Consider the following 25740-nt stretch of genomic DNA (forward strand, 5'->3'; position numbering starts at 1 on the left):
AGAATTCTAAAATGTCTCCCACTGTCATAGTGAACAAATCAGCGGAGCCTTTTGCTGGTAAATAGGACCACTCAAAAGGAAGGAATATTACCCGTAAAGGACCTAAGCAGGCTTGGACTAAACTATCCCCTTTTTTTTTTGTTTCCATCACTCCCACAAAATCAGCATGTGTGTCTCTAATTCTACTAGCCAAGGCTGGGATCCTACAAATTTTATCCAAACCTCTGATATTCCATAAATGACCTGTCTTTGAAAATTTGAAGTGTTCCTTACCACCTAACTTATTTATCATGGTACTTTAGTCTCTATGTCAACATCATCTCTACTTTCCATGTAGCAGGTGTCCCAGGACCATCTTCCTGCTCACCTAAGACTAAGAGGATTGCCATCCTCTCCATGCTTTTCCTTACAAGATGCTACATTACTACCGTTACAATCATTGGTAAAGCCAGGCTCTCTACTTTTTTCTATAGATTATAATACATCTAGAGCCTTACAACTATTTGGATTTCCATCCCCAATATAATTAGTTAAATACCTACTTGCCTAGCAATAGAAATAAAATCCGGGTTCTCCAAAGGATTTAATGAACCACCTTTATTACCTTTCTGTGCTTAAGACTCCACTAGTCCACTTCATCTTGACGCCTTGCGCTCTTTGTAGCATGGTTCTGTGTCAATTGGATTTCTTTTACTTTTTTGTCCACTTGGATAGGCCCCCTTTTAGCTGTCTTCACCTTGGTCCCTTGGTCTTTTGGTAACTTCTTTAACAATTTTCCCTTGTTGAATCTGGCCCTCTTGCTGGACCTGTTCTTTCTGCTGGCTACCAGTATTCTGCCCCCTGGTTTTGGTAGTCAGATTGGTTGAATGCATAAATCCACTCTTCTGGCAAGGAGACCATTTCCTTATCCTGCAAGCCAATTGTTTCACTTTCTTCCTCACTGTCCATATCCTGCTCCTCCAGTTCCATAGCTTGAAGCATTTAATACATCCAGGCACAAGACACACCTTTCTCAGCTCTTCTGTCTGATCCATTTGCAGCAGCCTTCTAACAAACCTCCCCTGATTATTATTCTGTCCCAACTACTGCCATTTTGCTCTCCAGCTTCATCACTTTTCTTCTGCTCCTTGTCACAACACTATCTGGTTCTTGGGGAGCCCCTTCTTTTACACCACCCAGGTCGTCTCCCAATAAGTCATCATCCTCTAGCTCTTCATCATCATCCTCATCCACTTTGTCTCCCCCATCAGACTCTTCCTGGTTTTGTTCCATTCCTGTTGATTTCCATCACGTTAATTTCAACTTAAGCCTGATCATACTGAGAGGAAAATTAATGTTACTGCAAGTTGACTTCATTTCCTCAATGAAGGCTGCAAACCATTCATGTTGAGCAGGCCCATAAACAAGCACCAAGTACCACCTGAAGTTTGAGAGCCTATTTATGATATAAACCCCAGTAGAACTCCCCTTTGTTCTAACCTTCCACCTCTAGCAAATCTTCTTTAACTCCAACCAGAATACCCTTGGGCAGGTAGCCAGTTCCAACTGACACCTTCAGATGTATCTTGCATCTTCTCCTGATCTCCTGGATTGAATGCAGAGAATTTTCTGTCAGACACCTTCAGCTCTGGCAACTTGCATTTATCCAGAAATCTGAACCATCATTTGTGTGGACCAAAAGCTGTCCAGGAGGGGGAGTGGGATATGTTTTCTCCTGAGCAGTAAAACTTCATTTGGATCTTTGGTGTCCTTGCTTTCAGGAGTTTTCTTATCCCCAGTCTTCATCTTCTGAGAGTTAAGAGAAGGTTCAAAAGCTAATGATCTCCCTGCTTTCCTTGCTTGTTTCAGGACACTTCGGAATTTCTGTGTCCTGTTCCTTTTCCTCTTCAAAGTCTTGCGAGGGAGAAAGGTCAGCTTTGAATGAGCAGCTAGAAAGGTCAGCTTACTTGGTTACATACAGGAGACATGTTTGTGGCTGCCCGGAGGGCATCTCAAAATTGTAGATAAGTAAATCTGAATGATATCTGTTTGGTATTCCAAATTTTCCTTTGGGATTGCAATTGCAGTATTATGTGCCTTGTGCTTCCATTTAGATTGATGTGTCAAGCCTTGAATGCAGAAATTTTAACCAATACAATGAGCGAAAGCTTCAACAATCTGTTTAAGTGCTTTAGCTTTCGAGCACTCGGTAAAGTAGGCCTGCTCTATCTTTGCTTTTCAACCTGTTGATGTAGAACATTGGCATATCAGAAACATCCAATGGCATATCTGCGAAGCCTGAATCATGTTCCAGCAATCCTTTTGAGTTGATACTGAAAGAAAATACACATCCAATCGATCACATTGGAATTGTAAGGGACACACCTGTAGTACCATGTAGTAAATCTGTTCTGTTTTGGTACCATGTGGTGACTCTTTTATCATTTTGAATTAACCGTTTACAAATTACTGACAGCCTCCATTCTGATGCAGTAGTAACCACAAGTAGGGTGCTGTTGGAGCAGCTTGATGTAAAGACCACACATGAAGGATATCAAGATGTATTTTTAGCGATGGTAGGTCATTTCAACTCTAGAAACACTGAGGAGTTTCATAGCATTTCAGCTAGGAGTAAAGACTACACCAGAAGCCTCCATGTTTATGGTTTACCCTGCTTGGAGTTCAATGTTGCTGTGTTGCTGTTGTGGTTTCTGTATTGTCGCAGGCATAATTGTTTTGATAGCCTTCGATTGGTTGTGCTTGCGCTGGTTAATAGTTAAACTTTTGAACTAGCTGTTGGGATCGCCGAAAAAGACGGTCACACTCGAGGTCGTTTCGTTCGGCGCGAACCACATAGCTTTGCAAAGCAATAAACTTCGGGCAAGGGTCCCTAACCTCGAGGGGCTATTTTGGCGTGAAAGTAGTACTATCCTCGGGTCGCCTTTGTAAATTCGGTCTCGAAGCTAAGCCAAGAGATAACCGCTGATCACCAGGATATAACAAAACTTACCCTCGAGCGCTCGAAGCTAACCCGAGTGCTGAGTTGTTTACTGTATTTTACTCAGGTTCGTTGGAGCAAGCAAGCCAGGACTCAAGGTGCGAGGCTAGTGTCTTTTCAGCATGAGGCTAGGATGACTTTGAGAATGAGGTTGAAGGTGCGAAGGCATTGGAAACGTGAAGGTGTGATTCACGGGTTGCCTGAGATCATGATTCACGGGATTGACTGAAGGCGTGAGAAGTGTGATTCGGAAGAGAAGATCAAGTCGCACAAGTTACCACCAAAAGACCTTTATATATAGCATATTCCAAAAGACCTCCAAAAGACCTTTATATTATATTTTTAAAAACAATTAAATAATTTCTTTATTTTCATGCCAGATCTTCATGGAAGTTACTTGCCCTAATTTATGGTAGCTAGGACCCATGTCTGTTCAGCGCATCTCCTCGCTTTTACTACTTTGCGAATATGTAATTTGAAGAACTGCATTTTCTGTTACCGAACAACAGCCATTGTGGTTGCCCATTATGTGTAGTGCTTTGCCGTTGTGGCTGCACATTATCTGAGCTTGTATGAGAGCATGTTGAGGCTAAACTTGTAGTTGCAGATCAAGAACCCTAAAACATGGTGGGTCAGAACTGACAAGCAAAGAAAGTTTGTTAACCAGGTGATACTACTTGATGCTACTGTCTATTTATTTTATTCCAGTTCGCTGTATTATTGTTGTATCTGTTAGAAATTACAGTTGTAAGCCTGTAACATTGTGCTACAAAGCGTGTGAAAAATATATATATATATATATATATATATATATATATATTTATATATATATATATTATTGAAGTGAAAAAATTAAAGAATGTAGAGGACGAATATTAGATTAAACATTAATTTAAACGAACAGACATCATATCTGAAAACATTCATAACGATTTCACAGTTGTGCAAATAAAAACAGAGAGAATACAAACTTGCAAGATAGTATCATTATCGAGATGTCTCAATGGATAGTGCGTGTGCTATTGCACTGCCTCTTAGTTAATCCTTCTGCAGTTCTTCCTGATCTCCCCGTTGGAGCCCGTCAGTGGTGTGATGCCACCCATCTTGATCATGCCCGTCACAAAATCAGCGAAAAATGCGCTCTGGCTACTAACGTATGATTGGACTTGTGCATCGGTGGATCCACCGTTGAAGAGCTCCTGGTCAGAGTGCAGAAGCCCCTTCTTGCAAACAAGATTCTTGTAGTAGTTGTTCTCAAATGCGGTTGGGGTTTGAAGGTCCAGAGGAGCCAAATTGTTGTCACCTGAACCTGAGGTTCGAGGACATGCTGATTGCCTCGTTCTTGCAAAGGCGCCATCGATGTTGGTGTCATTGTAGACGTGGGCCCTGAAGTTGGTGCAGCGTGCTTGGCCAATGGTATGGGCTCCTGGAAAAGGATGCAAGGCAACACACAGAAGGAAATGTTTTTAGTGTGAAGCCTGATCCAAAATCACAAAATTAATTTATCAAATAAAGTTTTGAAGCATCTTCTTTTTGAAATGTACAGGCTGTTCATGGTTCTCTAAATTTGTAAGAAGGCTAAAGGTATTTGATTCTATACATGGAGCTAAACAAAAGGAACCACATGTGTAGTGTTCTACCTAACCTTGTATATAGGAATGTATAGGGAATGTGGACATACTTTATATTATGCTTGCTTTAGTATATTTCGTTGAATTAAGATACCTCGTGGAAGAATGATCTTTCAGCCATTGACAGTTCATTAAAGTCGTCGCTTTTTAGTTGGCTCCACTTTTAAAATTTTTTAAAGTTTTGGCAATACTTTATCTTTGAGAATACGATGCCGGCAATCTGTTGTAAGTCACCATCGTTTACCCTTTCTATCACCGTTTCTGGCCAACTTATGGTCAACTCATCATCGGTCTAGTGAGTAATGAAATAAATCCCGTCATAGTTTGGTGTGCGATAGAATGCTTTAATTTTGAATTTTGTTTGGTGACATGCATGGAGTAGGGAATCACACACCGGAGAGCGCGACCATGTCCTTTTGGGATAGTCCCTGCGCAGCGAAGAGGGATGTCAGGTTGGCGAGGCCCGACGTCGGCGGCGGGATGTTGTTGTTGGCGCCGCTGAAGCTGGCCGTGGTGGAGTCCCTCCTCCCAACCTTGACGTCCCAGTTGGGCCCGCCCAGCTGCACCCACGCATCAGTGGTTGCAGGTTCAGTTTCATTCCATTCTTTCAGAGTGAGTACGTCAAAGAAGGAACAGGGGATCTTACAATGACGACGCTGTCCCTTGCGGCGATGGCAAGGATGTCGGCGCAGGAGACGACGCCGGGGCAGACTTTTTCTACGGCGGATTTGATGGCGTCGATGACCTCGAATCCTCTGACGGAGCCGTTGTTTGGCGTCGCCATCTTCTCGCCCTGGAAGCTGGACGTGTCATCCAGCAGCAGCGACGCGTCGCAACCCTACATGTATATATATGCATCGTCACATTAAACACAATAATATATAGTGTTCTCGATCGATCTTGTGTAGATCACCAGCAGTGATCATGGCAATGCTGTCCGGTTGATGGATTACGTACTTGGACGAAGCAGTCGTGGAAGAAGAGTCGGAGGATGGAGGCCCCCATGCGCTGCTCCCTAGCGATGGCGGCCTGCACCACTGACTTGACGGCGTCGTACACGCCGGGGCACGAGTAGGAGTAGAAGCCGGTGGACAGCTGCGCCGACGACGACGAGGTGCCGGCCATCACGACGAGCAGGAGTAGGAGGGCGATGACGCTGCTGCTGCACCTTGCAGCTGATGCTGCACGAGTAGCCATGATCATCGATTGATCGATCAATGGATGATCTTGATGTGCATGCAAGCTAAGTGCTGCTGCATGCAGTGTGTTTCTTCTTGCCTGGAGATATCTAGCTCATCTGGGGAACATGCATGGATATTTGTAGCCAAGAGAGCTAGACCTGCTCGTCTTGGTTGATCCATGCATGCATAAAAAACACACTAGCTAGCTACTATATAATTAGATTACATCATCTACCGGCCGGCTTCACCTACTCTGTTGGACTTTGAGTTGAAAAGCAATCCATCATCCGACAATCAAGGCTACAGTGCAGTGCTCGCCGAACAGGAATCACACGCGCGTTTCACACCAGGTGTGTAGGTGTGTATGTGTACCCACACTGTGTAGTGCAGTACTGTGATCGATCGAGAGTTGGGTAGTAGCTAGAGCCTAGGATGCAGATCAGTTTAGTTGAAACCTGCTTGATTGCCGGGTGCCAAGCATCTCTGCAGACTACTCTAGTTTAGGTCGTACAGCATGCATGTGGAGCTCAGCTCTCTGCTTTACTTTGGTGAATGGGAACGCTTGGTGTCAAAGCAAAAAAGAGCGACACGGTTTTGGCCTTGTAAAGGTACTCTATTGCCCGGCCGTGCCCGCAGTTTTTAAATCTTAGGGACGGTTCAGCGAAGCTACCCCTTCTGCTACCTCTGTTTGTGGAGTAGTTGCGTTGCGCTATGATGGATTGATGGGTACTATTGAGTTGCATGCACTAATCAGTTTAACTCAAAAACTTAAGTTGATAGGAAAATATGGACAATTCATTTATACTCCAACAGTCATTTCTCCGCGGGAAGACCCGGAAGCATTTTCAGAGTCCACAGAGCTGGTACACATCGTCTTCTCATCATCGCCCATTGTGGAAACAAGCTAACAGAGGTGCCTAGGAAATAGTCAAACTTGTGTGCATGCCTCGTCAATGCAAGATGTTCATCAACAGTCTGCAGATAGCTGTGCGTGATGGGCACAAGGATTCTCTCTCTTCTCTGCAGGGAACCAAGACCCGGAAGCATTCAGAGGCCATCAGCTAGCCATCCATCATGGTCGAACTTGTATGCATGCAATGCATGACTACTACCACTATAGCATGCAGTGCAGTAAACAATTTAAACTGTACACCTTCAAGATTACATATAGGCACCGCCCGTCCGGCCCCAACTGTGCTGTCTCAAGGTCAGAGCAGTCTATTGCTTCATTGGTAATTTATCTTGAAGGCAGTATATATCGACCGTGCTAATCAGGATATGATGATTAACTAACCTGAGTATATATATTTTCACTAAAATACTTCCAAAATTTATCGATGATATATACTATCACTTTGGAATATAAAAAATCCATTTCGTAAAAATGCTATGGTCGTTTTGGGGTCATGTGCAGTCAACCATTTCAAACTTTCCCTCGCAAAAAAAAACCACTTCAAACTTTGATTACAAATCACTTTATATGTGTTTGAGTTTCTATATTTGAAAATGACACGAAAATATTTGTCTCAACAATTCTACATATACATTTATGAGTACATTACATTATAAAAAATATCCAGTCAAAGCTGTGTTTTGAGGACCATGACCCAAAGGAGTAGTTAGGTGGTCAAATTATGTCTTCAAGGCAGTGAAAATTCCAAAGCTATTTGTTCCTGAAGGTGGCAGTTCAGTTTCAGCTAAGTTGCCTTTTGGGATCAAAATGGCCGTTGCTTTGTCGTGCACATGGTACTAGAATTATTTAAGGAATAGGGAATTTTTTAAATGTGTGTTGGATAAGTACCAAACTAAATCAGACAAGTAAGGCAGCTGCACGCTAATTTCCTCAGATTTCATCTGGAAGGCTTAAACTAATAGACATGCTTCCCATTTAATTTTATTAGTGCGGAATTAAAAAAGCTGAAATGTCAGCGACGACCGATCTGCAGAGATTTGGTGTCTAAAGCGAAGTTAGGACAAGGAAAGACCAATATAGGCTGGACCATTCTACAAAAACGAAACAGTCCTTCCTACCAGTCAGTCCATAATACGAAATAGATCATTTTCTTCTTTAGTAACTCTAGCAAGGGCTATAGTCATAGTGATCCTCCTATGTATTCAATTACTTCAACCATTTCTGACCACTTCATGTATAATACTTCTAGGCCATATGATAGTTTGATTATCTGACCAGGAAAATGCTAGCTAGCTTGCTGATGAACATACCACTGTCGGCTGCTATATTGCATTGTATCAGATTGGAGCAAGTGACACCGAACCCATGGACATATTAGGAGAAGACCTTTTCTCACCTAAACTCGATGATCCCTCTTTGTCATGCAGCAGCAGATGAATCAACAACAACAAAAGGTTGGAGAAAAAAGATCCCTTCACCTGCCTAAGCTAGCATACTCTGGCCAAACCAACAATATCCTAGCTAGTTGTATCTGGCCAAAGGAATTGAACCAACAGAAAGTGATCCATATATATCATAAAAATCAATATATTGTAAGACGTCTAGCTTTTTCTTAGATAATGGAAGATATATTTCCAGCTTCAGATGTCATCTTCAGACAATGCACTAGACCATACTATTACAGACAGTAGCTACGGCTACAAGATTTAGGCACACATGTTCCTAGCACTTGTAGCCAAGATATCAGAAGATATAAGAAACCTAACTATATGTGTGTATTTATTTGTAGCCGTCGAATTGGAATAAGAAGATGCATGGTTACAATAGAAGAGCCGTTAGCTGATCTAGGTTCCATTTTGAGCATGATCTATCTGATATTTCATTCCTCAACATCTATATAAAAAGCCAACAATATCTTTTTTTCTTTTTTCTCTTTGCAAATCAGCAAAAACTTCCTTATTACTGGCACATTCATTTTTTTTCTTTCTGTTTTTAGCTTTGGACTCAAATTGGTTACTTAATTTGCTCTGACTTCACCAAAACTTCCTTAATTTACTCAAATCAGCAAAAACATTTTTGTAGCTTCTAAGCGTCTCTACAACAACAAAGACTTTTTGAAAATAAAAACAGAGAGAGATGGTATGTAAAGAAGATTGCAGAGACAGGCTTTTTTGTTATGCAACGAGGGGAGATCGAGTAGGTTCTGAATCTGGCCTGATAGTATTGTGATTGATTATGACTGGAGTAGACCTTTTATGTATATGTAGTGCTACACACAGTCAAACGAATTCAATGCTAGGTGCCGAATTTGGCGACTTTATTCCACCACAGTTGTTGGGTGTTTGGCAGACCAACAATATGATCGGAGCTAATAATAAAAAAAAGTATGTATTTCCAGCAAGCTCTAAACAGTCACAGACTCGCATGCTATAATAAGCATTAAGATAATTGTTGGAAATGATCATGGTATTTTTTGTTAACTTGCCTTGTGAGTTATGAATGAGATAAATATTACCCATGTAGCACACATCTCTGTATTCTCTTGACAAGAAAAATTAACACAAAAATAGCTCGTGGAGTAAATATTAGCGAGTAATCATTCTTGCCAAGAGAATACAGAGATACATAATGTGTGGGGATGTTGCGACGACTGCACACATCTGAATAGCACCCATGTAGCTAACCTAACTAGTTCTAGTACGTAGCTGAATTATATTGCTTAATTATTCAGTTGCGACGACTTGGGCAAATTAAGTTGGATGGATCCTGTGTTGAGAGGGAGGACACAATGCATGATGAAGGAGAAATGTTTGCTTGGCGACTCAACCAATCAATTAAGCATGCATGTTAGGAACCTTCTATCTACTCATATATTTAGTTTGCATACTTCACTACAGTTATTCTCTTTTTGCTCATACAAAATATATTAGACACAAAAAAAAGATGATGCAGACAACAAGTGATACATTCATTATTTAAATGAACCAACATGTGAACACATCGGCACAACACAATGATTTCACAACTGTTGAAACAAAAGTTTACAAAGGCTACAAAGTTGTTGAACGTGACTGAAGAAAAAAGCCTCAAAGATCATGCACATTCCATCTTCATTAGTTAATCCTTCTGCAGTTCTTCCTTATCTCCCCGTTGGAGCCCGTCAAAGGTGTAATGTCACCCATCTTGATCATGCCTGTCACAAAATCTGCGAAAAATGCGCTTTGGCTACTAACATACGATTGGACCTGCGCGTCGGTGGCTCCACCGTTGAAGAGCTCCTGATCGGAGTGCAGAAGTCCCTTCTTGCTAACAAGGTTCTTGTAGTAGTTGTTCTCGAAGACGGTCGGGGTTTGAAGGTCCAGAGGTGCCAAGTTGTTGTCACCTGTACCTGAGGTGCTAGGGCAGCCTGATTGCCTAGTCCTTGCTAAGGCGCCATCGATGTTGGTTTCATTGTATACGTGGGCTCTGAAGTTGGTGCAACGTGCTAGGCCTATGGTGTGAGCACCTGCCAAAATCAAGAGGCCGATCAAGATTCCAAGTAGGTTATGATATTAATCTAGCTAGTATATCAAAAGAATGGAAGAAATGAATGATTGACCTATTTTTACTTATTCTGCAAAATAAATTGCTCGCTATACATAATCATATTACAAGTTTATAACATTTTTTTTTTGAAACAGGTGGTTGTTGTTGATTCTGTAAATATATAAGAGACAAAAGAGTATTCGATTCTAGTTATGAAGCGACATAAAAAAAGGAACAATTTGTGTGGTTGCAGTTAACTAGCTAGCTACGATGATGGACTTTATGCTTGCCTTCAGTATAGCATCGAATTGACATATCCGATGGTTGATTGATCATCTTTCAACTTTCTTTTATAACATGCAAAAAGCATAAGCTTGTACACACAACTTTCTTTTTCTTCCAGATGAAACCCGTACCGGCCGACAGCATCTGTGGCATCGTCGTTGTCACCTTTTACAAACTTTATTATGTCATTCCGTCCATACCTAAACTAACTAGATCTCGTGCTAGACGTGTTATATGTTAGTAACCGACAGTTAATTAAGCTTCATCTGGTCAATTCACCAACAGGCCAGGTAAATGATCCTGTGTCACGGACTCACGGATTGATATACAATTATATGACGACGGTTAAAGTCAAAACTGAGCTATCGATTCCGTTGGCGATTTATCTAATCTCTAAAGCTATCTTTGTTGAAAAGCAAAGTGTGGAGTTTACTTTATTTTCTCATTCTACAGTTGATATCCAAAAAGATGCCATCCATAGTTGAAGTTGAACATGTCTAAGTAGGAATTTGTGCAAGAGTTTAGCCTGACGACGTACCAGAGAGCGCGACCATGTCCTTTTGGGAGAGTCCCTGCGCGGCGAAGAGGGATGTCAGGTTGGCGAGGCCCGACGTCGGCGGTGGGATGCTGTTGTTGGCTCCACTGAAGCTCGCCGTCATCGAGTCCCTCCTCCCAACCTTGACGTTCCAGTTCGGCCCGCCAAGCTGCATGTGCGATCAGTTGAGATGGAGTTGCGACATGCATGTTGTTACTGCCAATCAAGTTCATCATCAGCTAGCTTCACACTTACGATGACGACGCTGTCCCTCGCCGCGATGGCGAGGATGTCGGCGCAGGAGACGACGCCGGGGCAGACCTTCTCGACGGCGGACTTGATGGCATCGATGACCTCGAAGCCTCTCACGGAGCCGTTGTTTGGCGTCGCCATCTTCTCACCCTGGAAGCTGGGCGTGTCATCCAGCAGCAGCGACCCGTCGCAACCCTGACACGCAGTTGTAGGTCATCAAGTTGATCAGTACTAATTCATCATGCATATCAGTACTAATTCATCATGCATATCAGTAGAAGTACTTGGACGAAGCAGTCGTGGAAGAAGAGGCGAACGATGGAGGCGCCCATGCGCTTCTCCTTGTCGATGGCGGACTGCACCACCGACTTGACGGCGCTGTACACGCCGGGGCAGGAGCTGGAGTAGAAGCCGGTGGACAGCTGCGCCGACGAGGTGCCGGCCAGCGCCAGGAGCAACAGTACGAGAGCGATGCCGCCGCCGCTGCATCTTGCAGCCATGGTGCTCGATCGTCTGACTGTGTGTGAGCTGCTAGCAAGATATGCAGGGAGAGCAGAGTGCGTGCTTGTGTCCTGCCTGGAGCTAGATAGCCTGGACGGCATCGATATTTATGGCAGAAACACCTGGAGTCGGTCTGTAGTATAGACCATAGTATCCGCCGATCATATATGATTAGGTTACATCATGCATGTGTATCGTCGTTGGTGTCACCACCTACTCCGCCTGTTGGACTTTGAGTTGAAAAGGAATCACGCGTGCGTGTTGGCCGCGCAGGAATCACGCGTTTCAGACCATGCATAGCCCTTGTTTCAGATGCAAGGGCTCGAGGCAAGGCCTGATCGCGTTGCCGGCCGGCCTCCTGCGACTTTGTAAAAGAGCATTACGGTATCCCTGTAGACCACTGATGAATGGGAACACTTGGACCTCTCTGCTTGCATTGGTATCGAACGAAGCAAACTGCAGGCCGACACGGTTACGTACGTAAAGATCCATTCCTTTCTGCCACTGCATGCTGCATTTACTACTTGCTTTCTATGTTGCACATCGTTCTGGAAGCACGCGTACTCTGCGTTGTCGTAATGCAATTCTGGTGAACTGATCGAGTTTCTCGTCAGCAGGAGCACTTTGATTTTTATAAGGTTCGTTTGATTGATTCTTCACAGTTAATCCAGCTGCTGTAAAAGAATTCCTTCTGCTGGTCATCAACATCATTCATGCTGAAGACATGCATGGGCAATGGTCAATTTTGTGTGGCACTGACCTAGTACTTACTATTCAGCTGTGTAAAAGTCTCCTTTCTACCTTACAAACCTGATACTATATCTTAACAACTCTCTACCACGTATTAGGATAAAAAATATGCTATGCCCCATACATGTTCTGCTTTTCCCTAAAGTCGTCATGGATGGTTAGTGGCACACACCATACTGCATACATGGCCAGGATGGTCTAACAGTCTCTACTCTGTAGAATGTTTTGGTTCGAAGTTAAGTTGTTGGGGAATAGGACAAGCATATACATCCAAATTTTCGGAGCAGCTCAACCCTGCAAAGTTCTAAGATGCGTGCATTGCCTGCACCAGAATGTGTCATTGTAATAGTATTTGTTTGTCATTGTTTGGTTAAAAAAAAACATGATAAAGTAATTAGGTACGGTTTCGCTCTTACACAGGACATGAAAATATAAAAATTGACGGTACTAAACAGATATGCGTGCTTTTCATTTCGTCATGGCGGTACTGATAGACAGATAAAATGTCGCTCCTCTGACTGGGTGAGCCACTGTTGCTTGAGCTGAAGCAAAGCCTAAAACTGTAGGCTAGTGTAGTGTAGGACAGCATGAGGTGTTGTGGTTCTGGTGAATTAATGGGAACACTTGGACCTGTAGGATCCAAGCAAACTGCTGTTCGGTAAGGTAGCAGTTCAGCTATTGTGCTACGCATGTTGCCCATCATTCCATCTGATGTAATTAATTTATCTTCATTTTTAGTTCGAGGTTTATGCTCCTATTAGTTTCTGTCATCCCAATGGATTAGTGTTTTTGCAATTTCCAAATGGTCAAGCACATGATGGGGGCAAGAATTTCCTCTTGCTGGCCTGCTGGAAGAAGCATTCTGGTCGTCCATATCATAGATGCTGCTGCCTTGCATATGGCAGTGACTAATAGTCAGTTACAGAGTCTACCTTCAACGTTACAAGGGAGTATTTATCATGATGGAAAAAAATATGATATCTCTCTCATGCTCTGTTTCTCCAAAAGTCATCATGCATGGTTAGTAATTAATCTCCATTATTTGTTTTGTCACAATAACATACATGGACAAGAGTCAGCAGTAGTCCCCAGTCACAATAACATACATGGCATATACTTCCACAACATCAGGAAAGTCGTTGAACCCGTGACTTTTCTAGTTTCTAGAATATAATGCCTCGACAAGAACCATCTGCTTGCCTATGTTTCTGTACTTTTTTTGTTTTGAAAATCTTTTGGTTAAGGAATATGGTGAAGTCATTAGGTATGCTTCACTGTACACACATGCAACCACCCTCTTAGGGCCCTGGTCACTTGGAACTCAAGCAGTAGGAGCTAGGACTGTTAAATCCTTTTCAATAGTTCTAGCTTTGCTGCTTATGTGTCTTGCTTCAATTCAAGGGAATCTAAAGTACAGAAAGAGATTCCAGATGGTACCTGATTTTAACAGTGATCAAGCTTTGTAAACATCAACCGTATGTGGAAATGATTTGGGTATCTTTATTAAAAGGTATCTTGTTATTTTAACTTCAAGTAGGCTTTACAGGTAAGTACATCACCATATGAAAATTGATGGTTCCATCAATCATGTTTTGAGGGTAGTGAAAAGTAACAGTGTTGCAGTTATTTTTGTCTAAAGGAAGTAGTTTAGTTTGACGGTGAGTTGCTTCTGGGCACTAAAATGTAACTTTTTTCTTTTTGCTTTGCGTGCACATGCCACATGGTACCAGAATTGTCGAGAGAAAGAGATCCATGCGGAAGCATGTTAACTTCGGTCTTGAAGCACGCATGTACATGTTGTTTCCTCTCATTTTAACATGAAAGGATAGAAGGTATATATTTTTTTAATAAAGAAAATAGTTTCCGGCATCTGCGACCACACATATCCAATTTCTTACATCGTCTTCAGCCAAAAAATAAAGAGAAATTAAGTACACAGAGTACGTGGCATAATAACTAATTAAACAGATGAAATGTCGCTGACCTGCAGAGATTTCGTGTTGATCGATTGGTTCAAGAGTAGCCATCACGTGTAGCACGTATCATAGTAACAGGTCTCTGCAGGTGACCGGTTTAATCATCATCTGCAGTTGCAGAGCATTACAGTACTGAGTTCTATGTATTATATCTGATATATGCTGTGTGCCTGTGTCTTAGTGGCCAGTATTTTGCATTCCTATATAGTTAGTACGTGCTGATCGACGGATGCCGTGAGGATGAGAGACTGTAGGTTGAGTTCATGACATTGACTGCATATCTGACGCACTCCACACCTAAAAGATGGATTAGGATAAACAAAATTTGATCAATGAAATCGAATCATGCACACATTCATCAGATGTATAAGAACTGGACAGCTGCAGCATAAAAGATAATGATAAATTTGCAGGTTCCATCATATGCATGGATGTGGACATGTGGTGCTCACTGCTGAGACCTAAAATTGTATATGTATGGACGCCGACCTTGCTTTCTCCGGCAGCATACAGCTGTTCATGTACTCGATCGTATGGCTAGGCCAGACATGTGCATGGTTTTGTACAGCGACACTTGGAGGAGAAATCAAAGACACTAGACACTCATCTCACATCTTTCTGACTTGTTGGGCACTGGGGTGCCATAATAGCTGGTGCATTATTACATTAGGAAAACAAATATTTAAATTGATAATGCTGATAGAATATTGTCCATTGAACTGACAAGCCTGACATGGATTACTGACTAACCCACCTAAAAGATGATAAACAAAGTTAAGGGAGTAAGGTAAGCTAGCTCTACTACCAATCAAATCGAATTTGCAGAAATGAGGATCAGAATTCAGAACCGAGCAGCTAGCTGCTGCAGAGACAGGGTACAGAATTACAGAAAGCTGCCCGACAGTAGGTGATGGAGACTTCTGCATATATACCTCATCAGATGCAGACGACTGGAAGAGTAGGTGATGATCGTCGTCGTCGTCGTGCATGGCAAGCAGCTGTATGATTTTGACACCTTTGGACGCCGGCCGGCCTTTTATGTCAATGGCAAGCAAAATTATGTTACAGCAAAACCCAAGCTCCTTTTGTCAATGGGCAGTTTGACAAACGGTGCACCTGACCTAGCTGTATGTACGATCGATTTTGACACTTCATTTTCTATGCCGCTGCTCTACGCTTCAACCAACCGAGAGCATGCATGTTGAAGCTAACAACGTCACTGTACCTTTCTTCATGGAACCATGGCGCACATGCATGCACGCATGCAGTTTGACAAATTTGATCATGTAACGGACCGTGATGAGCATATTGATTTTTCATGGTTTAGCGACCATGAAAGATATTTTTTCGACGAGCCACATGTTAATAATAATAATAGCAATCCATATTAGATTATGGTTATTTTTTTACAGCTTCCCACGTAAGAACATCTTCAACCGACTATCCATTTTTTCTCTCTCTGTATTGAGTTGACTATCTATCCAAGTTATAAAAATATTCCTCTTTATGTTAGAGTTGATCGAGATCCATTTACTGCTCTCCGAATCCCAACCGCTGGTCGGCGGGCGGCGCGCTCGCCGGCGGAGCTCGGGGGCAGCAGCTCGTCGGTGGAACTCCGGAAGGAAGACGGCGGCGTGCTTGCCGGCGGAGCTCTGGGAGGATGACTGCGGCGCGCTCGACGGCGCAGAGCTCGGGAGCGGCGGGCGGCACTGGCTCGGGGCCGAGGACGACGTGCTCGTCGGCGGTGCGCGGACGGGTAGGGAAGAAAAGGTGGGGAAAAAGGCCAACAAGCCGGATGCGGTCAGAGCTTTTCGAGTTTGACGTTATAACGGAAGAATCGCTTTTTACTAAGGCACGGTTTATTTGAGCTTATGCTTTTGCGTTTTTGTTGGAAAGTTACTTTTTTAAAAACTGGTTTTTTTCTGACATTCAACTATTAGCTTTTGTAATAAATTTTTATCTTCTCAGCACATCAAAAGTTAGAAAAAACTCCTCTCAATTAGCTTTCCAGCTTTCAGTTCATTTCCTCGTAAACCAGCTTTCTCTTTTAGTAGTCCAATAGACTGTTTATTTTAGCTTTTTAGTTTCTTGCTGCCGGAAGGCGGAAAGCCTAACCTGACGAGCTGAAACAAACAGCGCCTAAGCCGACGCCGACGAGAAGCTGCGCGTTTTGGGAGGCTTCACAGCTTAAAAATAAGTAGAAGCTGCAAAATTTTGGCCCGTCTAGCTCCGGATCGATTTCATTGGGTTTTGAGATCACCTGGGCCGTGGCCCATTAACTACCAGGAATAGAGACAACCGCAGAGGAGTTATCTGATTTCTCTCTCCCGGAGGAGGGGAAAAAAGGAAAGGGAAATAATCGCTCCGGCGACCGGCGGCGATTAGGACGGGATGGACGGAGCCAAGCCACCGGCGGCGGCGGTTGGGAAGCAGGGGCTTGAAGAAGCGCTGCTCCAGATCGTACAACAGCACCACCACCAATCCCTCCGCCAACGCCAACAAACTGGTACGTCACTGCTCCAGATTCCTCCTCGCTAAACAGATTCCCCTTGGTTTGATGAACGATTTAACGAACAATCAACATTCCGTCCTTGCTGTTAGCGCAGAGAGAGCCAAGAAGGATGCCCTGAGAAGCGCGGGGCACGTGGCCGATCTCCTCGTGGACACGGTCGACGGAGGGGTGCAGGAGCTCTTCGTCAACGAGAAGAGCATCGAGCTTGAGGCCCGCGCGCTGCTCAGCACTATCGCGCGCCACAGGAAGCAGACGGACCGGTGGCTGGCTGCCACCAACGAGATCAATTCAGTGTTGAAGGTGACAAGCTATTTAATAACACTGAGCAGGGAATTTGTTTTGCATGTTCTGTGATCAGTGAAGCTACAAAGATGACATGCTATTAATTACACTACCATTCCTTTAGGCTATTAATTACAAAACACCCAATCCAGTACTCTGTGATTTCTGTTGTTGCTGAAGCATCTATTTTTTTAAATTTTGTCTCTAGGAAATTGGTGACTTCGAGAACTGGATGAAGGTCATGGACTTTGACTGTAAAAGTATCAATGCAGCGATACGCAATATTCATCAATCATGACTCTGCCTGCAATCATAGCTTTAGGAAGTATTCATGTCATTAGATACATTCATTCGAATTGCGGGGCTGGAAACCCTCTTGTCTAGAACTGTTTCCTGTTTTTCCATACAAAACTGTAAAATGAATCCTTGCCAAGCATCTGTGCTATGAGTACCATCACTGATCCCTTCAATTTCAAAGTCATGATATATGATCAAAATACTTGTCAATCTGATTAAGTCTTCCTAATGGTGTTATTCTTGTGCCATTATGCGAACAACTTTTTCCATGAGCTTGCATGTTCAAGATAGATAGCGGCAACACTGAAAGGTAAGACCGGACTTAAAATATCCTTCATGTCATTTTATTGCTTGCACATGTATGCTTTGAAAGCAGTGAATACCTCTTTGGAGAAGACTACTGTATCGTGAAAGGGGCACTTGTCCCTTCAAAGATGATTACAAGGTAATAAACCACACACGAGCACAGGCGGCAATAATGTGAGTCCTAGTTTACCTTCCTGCAGTCCTAGTATCGTGAAAGGTGAGCAGTTTTTCCAGTGAGGGGACTAATGTTGCCCATCTTTACCATCGCTGCACTGAAATCGGTGAAGAATTTTGCCATGTTTGAGGAGTAGGTGGTAATCTTTACCATCGCTGAGCCTCCATTGAACAATTGCTGGGAGAACACCCTTCTTGTTCAGCAAGTTCTTGTAGTAGAAATTGTCAAAAGCATAGGGTGTTGAGGCATCAAGGGGGGAGATGTTATTGTCACCAGTCTTGTTTGGACAATTTGATTTCAGTGATGTTGCAAGGGATGTGTCAATGTTAGTTTCACTGTAAATGCGGTTGCGGAAGTTTACACATCTGGCTTGCCCAATGGTGTGGCCTCCTGGCAATTTTTCGTTGTGTCAGTCAGTATTCAGCAGTACTAATATCCGCATTCAACATCTAGCTTTTGACTACCTTTTATGAACGACTTATATGGTTGATGAGAAAATTTGCAATCTTTCAGTACCTGAGAGTGCAATCATGCCAATTGCAGTCAGTCCTTTGTTTGAGAAGGACTTGATAAGATCACTGAGGTCAAAGGTTGGCTTTGGAATATCACTGTTTGCAGCATCTAGGCTTGCTGTCGTGAGTCCCTCCTTCCCAGGTTGACAACCCAAGTTGGCCCTCCAAGCTGAAGTAGAAATTGTCAACTGAATGCGTGAAACATGCTTAGTCAATCAGTTGCTGTAAAATCTCTGAATATCAGAGTATTGACTTTAATAGTTTAGCTTACTGCTTCCTGATGCTTTGTTTAAGTGAAGGTTTATCAATTTATCATAGCCTCTGAAACCTAAAGAGTTTTCCCATCATCATTTCAGTTAAAATATTGGACAAGCACTACCTTTGTGGTTTGCCGCGTGTCGGTCAGAGTCATAAACACTTCAATAGTTAATTTGTTAAACTAATTTAAATATTCTTTTGAGTAAATTGCACCCAAAACGTATGACAACTTATATGCTAACAAGTTGCACATGCAAATTGATACATAAACTTGTTAGATGTGTGCATATACGGTCTCATGTACGCCACCGAGCCTATTTTGTCACCATCGCAGGCCACGTGGGTTATATCTCTGATCATAAATACTAATTTTGCATGTGCCAGGTCAATTTCGCCTTGAATTTTCATTCACTTCTATATTATTATTATTATTATTATTATTATTATTATTATTATTATTATTATTATTATTATTATTTGACCCGAACTTCTATATTATTATTATTAGGTTGGATAAACTATTCCAGATTCATGTTCTGGAACCTCATGGTGTATGTGGAAATTGAGTACTTGCGATAAAAAAAAGTGTTGCTAGTCCACACAATGGTGTCATTTTTTCATGCCAAGTTTAAAAACTACACTACGCAAAGTTAGATTAAAGAAAGACGCCATGTCAAGGCCAAGAATATGATTAAAAATATGCAGCAAGTTAACAAATGGAACAGAAATACTAATATAATCTAGAATTGATCTGGAATGATTCATCCAAAGCAAACGTGACATGGACGTGCAAAATTAATGCTTGTGACCTAATCTACAGTCCACGCAGTCTGCGATGGTGGCAAAATACACTCGGTGGTGTACATGTGACCGGATATGCACACATCTAACAAGTTCATGTATCAATTTGCATGGTTTGCAAATTTTCATATGCACCTAGATATATACTTATATCTAGATACATGGCAAAAGTGATGCATCTAGAAAAGCTAAAATGAATAGTAATTTGGGACAGTATGTCAAAAGTACGACATGGAGTTGAGCCATTTAGAAAATGCTGCTGAGTGGGGAGTTCTGGGTTATGACTTGGCCAAGCAAACCATTAACAACAGTGTTGGCAAATTATCGTCAAAAAGCCAAAGGAAGTGTCTCCTAGTTGGAGTGGCTGTACATATCATGTGAGTGAGTCCTGAGTATCGATCAGTTCGGCCATAAGCTCGATCTCAGGTGTGAACCATTTCGAGTGGCCGGATCTTGCTTTTTCAACAAACTGGGCGTAAAATAATGAGAGACATAATAAGATACTAGAAAAATTCATAGCCAACTTCATTTTTTTCATAACTGGAGATCCCCCAAACTTTGGAAGCTTCTCTTGATTTTGAAATCTCTCCTTTTTTTTTAGAATTCCAGGGGAGGAACCCCCCAGTTCGATTGCGTTGCAAAAGAACAAAGTAGCAAGGTTTTAGCACATAGTAGTGTTTACAAGCTTGTTCAGACTCATTACAAAAGAGATATCAGGCATCAGGCCTCCGATGCACGACGCTGTGATCTCACCAGCTTCCATCATCTTCCATGGCACAGCTCCTCAAGATGATCCACTCATCTTGATCAGCTCTGGTCTGGCCACCAGCCATTCCAACTTTGCCAAGTACACCGCGTGCTGCTCCAATTGCTTCACAGGGCGTAGCACACCCCAATTCCTGAACATAGCTAGTAGTGCCGGCCGCCAGACTTGCCGCAAGCCGCGCCAGGTCCCATCCTGAAAACAGAAGTTGTTTCGCAATTTCCAAATGCTCCACAGAGCAGCAGCATACAACATATTTGTCACACCATGTTTTTTCCCACATATCCAAAGTTTGGCAAGGGACTCACAGTTTGACACTACAGCTAAACCTGTACATTCAGCAAGGGAAATCTCTCCTTTTCTTTTGTTGTTACTATTTGTTTTGAAGGATTTCCCTCTGGATTGAGTATGGTGCTTCTTTAATTTGGTGGTAATATTATGTATCTCTATTTTAGTATGCGGTTTATTATATTTCTTGCATGAACTGATGATGTAGGCAGAAAATAACCAACGAGAAAATGAGAGAAAAGTGCGTTTTCCCGGAAAAAAAAAGAATGCAGGTTGGAGAATGGCGATACCTATAATATCTGGCATGCAGAGACTATGAAAGAAGGAACAGGCCAGCCATGCCTTTACAGTGGTTACAGTCCATCCAACATTCTAGAACCTTTTTTGTTTGTTTGTTTGTTTGTTTTTACCGTTTTTCCTTGTTGGACCATGATAATGTCAGTGAGAAAACTGGCCAAAGATCCAGGTTTACTGTGCAGATTTTACTTGACAGAGTCATCTGAGACTAAAGTGAACATGTATTGATAGTTCTGATTGTAGCTTAAGGATGACAGTTAACAACAGCAACCGAGGAACGTGTGATAATTTCACTGAAACTAAGCGCTTCATTGCAGTTGCAGATGGAATAATTTGACATATGGAGTCAGGGTGCTGGGCTGGATGCCTGGATGTGATATGGTAGACAGCGGCATCTGGTCACAGCTGCACACACATATACTGGTGAACTGAAATTCTTCAGTGGCAGGGCAGTAGTGCTGCACCACCAAAATCGCACAGTACAGTTTCCATCTTGGACTCATGCAGAGAAACATCAATGTCTTTTGCTCTGTCTATTTGATGTCAGGAATCTTCTTCGCAGCGACCGGGGCGTCCCGTTTGACGCTGCTTTAGAATTTGCTCTACGGAAATTCTGCTGTTTTATGCAGTGGAATCACTTTGACGCTGCTGATTCCAAACATTTGCTGAATTCTAAAGAAATCTTTGAAACTCGGGAACTTTTTGCGGAGATTAGATTTTCTTCTGTCCAAAGAAGCTGCTGAATCGAACTAGCCCTGAATGTGCTGTGTGCTCTGGGGGAGTGGATGATCACATCATAGCTTCAAATTGCAATCGCCAGAGTGTAGCGCCAAATTTTGGGGCCTGGACACAGAGAGATGGCTACCAAGATCCAAGAACAGCCGGCAGCTTGGCGGCGACGACGATGACGGACGGTTCGGCGGCTATGTTCTGCAACAGATAGAGCTCGTGTCATCTGCAGCAGCATCGATTACTCGAGGACGGCGCAGCAAGGAGACTCGAGTCGATGTCGGCTGGGAGTAGCAGTGGCGGAGGAGAAACGGACGCGCCAGGAAGATCCGGTTGGCGAGGGGGACGAACGGAGATCTGGAGGAGGACCGCCGCTCCCTTCCCGACGACGAGGCGAGGCCGACGTCGCCGGAGCCGTGCGGGGAAGGAGGCACGAGGGGCTATTTTGCAAATAAGTTGGATCGCGACTAATAATCGCGATCCGATTCAGGAGGTTTTATGTAAATAGTTGGACCGCGATCAATAATCGCGATCCAATTTAGGGGTGTTAATGTAAATAAGTAGGGGGTTTTGTGGAAATATTTGGATCGCGATCAATAGCCGCGATCCGATTCAAGGGGTTTTCTGCAAAACATATTACCATGCCGTCCCCGGCGCCTCCATGGCTGGCTCCGAGCTCCCTGAACCGCGGCCTCCTCGCCGCGATCGCTGCCACGTTCTCAGTCCCTCGCTTGCTCACCCACTCACCGCGCCACGATCGGCTCGAGCTCCCAACACATCCCTGTAAACGGCCGACCGACGGCGTCTTCTTGTTGGGTGAATACCAGTCCGGATGGAATGTGTTCATCTTGAATGCCGGGATGGAAATGGAATGTGTTCATCTTGCATCCATACAAGGAGAAACATGGAAACTTTTATTCCTTGCGTTTGATTCCATTCTTCAGACAGAACAGAAGAGAACCTGTTGCCATTTGCCAAGCAACTGAAGCAAAGCAAACAAAGACAAGGAATATTCATCACTCGTGAATTCTCATGTTCCAACTTGCAGCATCACCTCACCATTTCGTTATTACCGTTGACTCGCATGCATACACAGACAGCCAAACGTTTGGTTCAACAATCTCCACTGTTTCAAGAAGAAAACTATGAATGAACATCAGCACAGATTATAAGCCAGAGTAGCTGCTTCCAAACAGGCTAAAGATCCAGCCTTACTGCTGTGTTAACTAGCTCATTTTTCCTCAGACTCCCAAAACTTCCCTCGTTTTTCAGACCTCAGTACCTGCCATACTACTATGCTGCTACAAGCTTGGTAAAAGGAACATTAGTGGGGCAAGTGACCACCTGATCACTAAAAAGGTACCCTGCCTCTTCCTCGTGTTACAAGAGCTATACATTGCTACCATAACTCACACTTACATTCTAAGCATAATTCCAGTAAACTACTTCTGTACAGAGAAAAAGGCCATATATTCTGGGATCAGCTTCGGTTTTCACTCGAGCTCAGATTCGGACACCTCTTCCTCTGGCAGCTCGAAGGCGTCCACATCTGCAAAATATGCTCTCTGCCTCTTCACAAAGTCTTCTGGTAGCTTGGGTGTGCTTGGAGGGGGCCGCTTCTGCTTAAAACATTGCAAGCAGTCAGAAAGCTGAAGATCATTGCAAACAAACTAAAGACCAAGCGCTTTTCTCAAACAGTTGAATGCTACACTAGTTTTCAGATCAGGCCCTTTCACTTCTGTTAAAAAAACATTGCAAGCAGCCAAAGAGCTGAAAATCATTGCTATTGTCCCAGCTACTGCTTCAGAAATATGACATTTACATTCTGACAAAAGGTGATAATCAATCCTACAGATGACACAGAATGCTAGATGATCCACAAACAGTAGCAGAATGAGCACATCATACTTGGAATTCTGGCCATCATAAGGAGCAGATGCAAAACTACATTTTACGAATACAGAATCAACAGTACTTAAAAATTGCAGTGCTTACATCCAAAATATCCATGTCATCATATTTTGATATGACAGTATGACACAAGTATTCAGGGCATATGTACTTATGCAATAATGTAAAGGAGCATGGAAGAGATAAATTTCACCCAAGATGCCAGCCTTCCTATAATCCTAAAGGCACAGCTTTGTTTATTACATATTAACACATGACAAGTTCGAACAAAAACCACGCATAATGGTATTTCAGTATGTACATCATCAAAGAATGCACCATGATCTAAGTCTTAACAATAGGAGACTTCGTTAGGGTCCTTATGCATGAATATACTAGGAATGTGACACTCTCACCTTTTTAGCTCCATGACAAGGTGCTGAAGAAGAAATGGGCCGAGTATCCTGAGCCATAGAGTCTTTCCTGAAACAGGAGTGTAATTCAATATTTCAGAAACTAAAAGCACTCAGACTGTAACTGTCAGATATGGATGAAGTAAAGGATCACTAAAGTCTGGACTTCTGAATATCCCGTACTTGTGAGTTCTGACACTATATGATATTATTATGATGCTATAAGTTTATTCCGCCAGGAATGTGAAAGACGTCTCCCAAGTTGTTCTAGCCTATATCAGTACATGGAATTTGACAGTAAGCATGCTAGCATTTAAGGCATAGAGTAGTACAACAATTCCATCATCTCAAAATAGTACGAAAGATAAAATTCCAGATCAGTCTAGAACAGTGAGGGCTTGAACTGCTGTTACTAACAAGCTAAGTTTGGATGAGCACCATGTTAAGCCTGATGTACGGCAACTCTCACTGATTACCATATCATTCTACCCTTTGCGATTACCAAGGAGAAGCATGAGCACTGCAGGTGGCTGAATTGTAGTGGGATCAGGTACGTAGGTTAAGCAATTTGACCTGCTGTTCTTCCTCGTGGCTCTTCCAAGAGGAGGGCAACTCGACGTTCCAGCAGCAGCAACGGGCTCCTTGCCCTTGTTGCTGTTGGTGGTGGTGGTGGGGTTCCTCCTCCTCATCCTGCTCCCTCGAGTCTCAGCAGTCCCGCGCCTCCAGTAAACCGTGGCGATGGGGCATTTGACCACACTGCGCTCCTCGTCGAAGCCTGCAAATCAGGAGCAAGGATCAGGAATCCCAGACACAATGAGGATCGAAGAAACCACTAACAGAATCAATCGCACAGAGATGGAGCACGAACGGGCGGGGGGATGTAGTGAATGTTCACTCACCGACGGCGGACGAAAGCTTGGGCGCGGGAGTGACGGATGCGGCGGAGGAGAGGGAGCAGGTCGAGGAGACAGCGGATGCGTCGGAGGGCGTGGGGATGGGCCGGAGTCCAGTTCGTCTAGGCTTGATTGGGGTCGGGGTCTCGGGGAGGAGGAGGTTGGTGACGTCACCCAGCGGCGCCGCCGCCTTCCGCTGCCGCTTGACGGCGCCGGAGTTGGGGGTCGGCGAGCCCGGTGGCCCGGGGGTGCTGGTGTGGGGCCTCATCGGAATCGCAGCCGGGGGATGGGGGGGAGCGGGAAGAAGAGCAGAGGGGAAGAGGGGAGGGCGCCCGCCGCTTCCTTTCCCTGTGAGAATTGCAGCGGAGGGAACGGGAAAGAAGGAAGAAGAAGCTTCCCGGAGAAGAAGGTTACAGGAGAGTTAATGGGCTGGGCTGGGCTGTGCCTGTGGGATGTCCGGCAGCTGTGTGTGACCCAACCAAGCTGCAGGCCTATTTTGGGTGGATCGACTGGGCTGGTATCGCCAGGTTTGTGTGACCCAAGCTGGCTGGGTGCAGCTGCGCTGCCGCTGCGGTTGTAGCAGCAGCTACAGAAGTTGCAGCCAGCCGGCCAACAACGGCCGAGTGGCTTGTGCAGCCACAGCTGCAGCTGCAATTGTTCGTGCCTAAAGAATGAACACAAAAGTTGCCAAGTTTGCCCAGCTCGCTTGGTGCTTGCTTCTGGAATTTCTGTCGCTTGAGGTGCTTCCAACAGGGAGCAAGCAATCTATGGACAGATCATGATCAGCGCTGCCAGTAG

General features: G+C 43.7%; 3 protein-coding genes, 1 long non-coding RNA gene and 1 pseudogene across 6 annotated transcripts; 2 read left to right on the top strand and 3 right to left on the bottom strand.

Annotated features, from left to right (window-relative positions):
• The first annotated feature begins 764 nt into the window (after positions 1-764).
• LOC101764280 lies at positions 765-3356 on the top strand. The gene is made up of 3 exons (XR_215621.3): positions 765-1936; positions 2473-2555; positions 3045-3356. It is a non-coding gene; the product is annotated as an uncharacterized LOC101764280 (long non-coding RNA).
• Positions 3357-3864: 508 nt separating this feature from the next.
• Positions 3865-12047, bottom strand: LOC101764963 (peroxidase 4). 3 transcript variants are annotated; one of them, XM_012848633.2, is made up of 4 exons: positions 11584-12047; positions 5255-5446; positions 5003-5168; positions 3865-4403 (listed from the first exon to the last, which is right to left on the bottom strand). In XM_012848633.2, the coding sequence occupies exons 1-4, from the start codon at positions 11899-11901 to the stop codon at positions 4012-4014; spliced, it is 1068 nt and encodes a 355-aa protein (XP_012704087.1). In that variant the 5' UTR covers positions 11902-12047; the 3' UTR covers positions 3865-4011. The 3 variants fall into 3 exon arrangements, with proteins under 3 accessions (XP_012704087.1, XP_004978554.1, XP_004978553.1); XM_004978497.2 differs by lacking the exon at positions 11584-12047 and adding an exon at positions 5566-5969; XM_004978496.3 differs by lacking the exons at positions 3865-4403; positions 5003-5168; positions 5255-5446 and adding exons at positions 9647-10207; positions 11051-11216; positions 11303-11494 and having other exon boundaries at positions 11584-11928.
• Positions 12048-16830: 4783 nt separating this feature from the next.
• Positions 16831-17836, top strand: LOC101765360 (biogenesis of lysosome-related organelles complex 1 subunit 1). The gene is made up of 3 exons (XM_004978498.4): positions 16831-17032; positions 17133-17338; positions 17529-17836. Exons 1-3 carry the CDS (start codon positions 16918-16920, stop codon positions 17616-17618), a joined length of 411 nt encoding a protein of 136 aa, XP_004978555.1. The 5' UTR covers positions 16831-16917; the 3' UTR covers positions 17619-17836.
• A 259-nt stretch (positions 17837-18095) lies between these two features.
• Positions 18096-18788, bottom strand: LOC101764290 (annotated as a pseudogene).
• A 4065-nt stretch (positions 18789-22853) lies between these two features.
• LOC101765765 (proteoglycan 4) lies at positions 22854-25299 on the bottom strand. Its single transcript, XM_004978499.2, has 4 exons — positions 24949-25299; positions 24623-24824; positions 24053-24119; positions 22854-23365 (listed from the first exon to the last, which is right to left on the bottom strand). The coding sequence occupies exons 1-4, from the start codon at positions 25208-25210 to the stop codon at positions 23240-23242; spliced, it is 657 nt and encodes a 218-aa protein (XP_004978556.1). The 5' UTR covers positions 25211-25299; the 3' UTR covers positions 22854-23239.
• Positions 25300-25740: the final 441 nt, after the last annotated feature.

Source organism: Setaria italica, chromosome VIII, assembly GCF_000263155.2.
Source record: "Setaria italica strain Yugu1 chromosome VIII, Setaria_italica_v2.0, whole genome shotgun sequence".
Taxonomy (NCBI): domain Eukaryota; kingdom Viridiplantae; phylum Streptophyta; class Magnoliopsida; order Poales; family Poaceae; genus Setaria; species Setaria italica.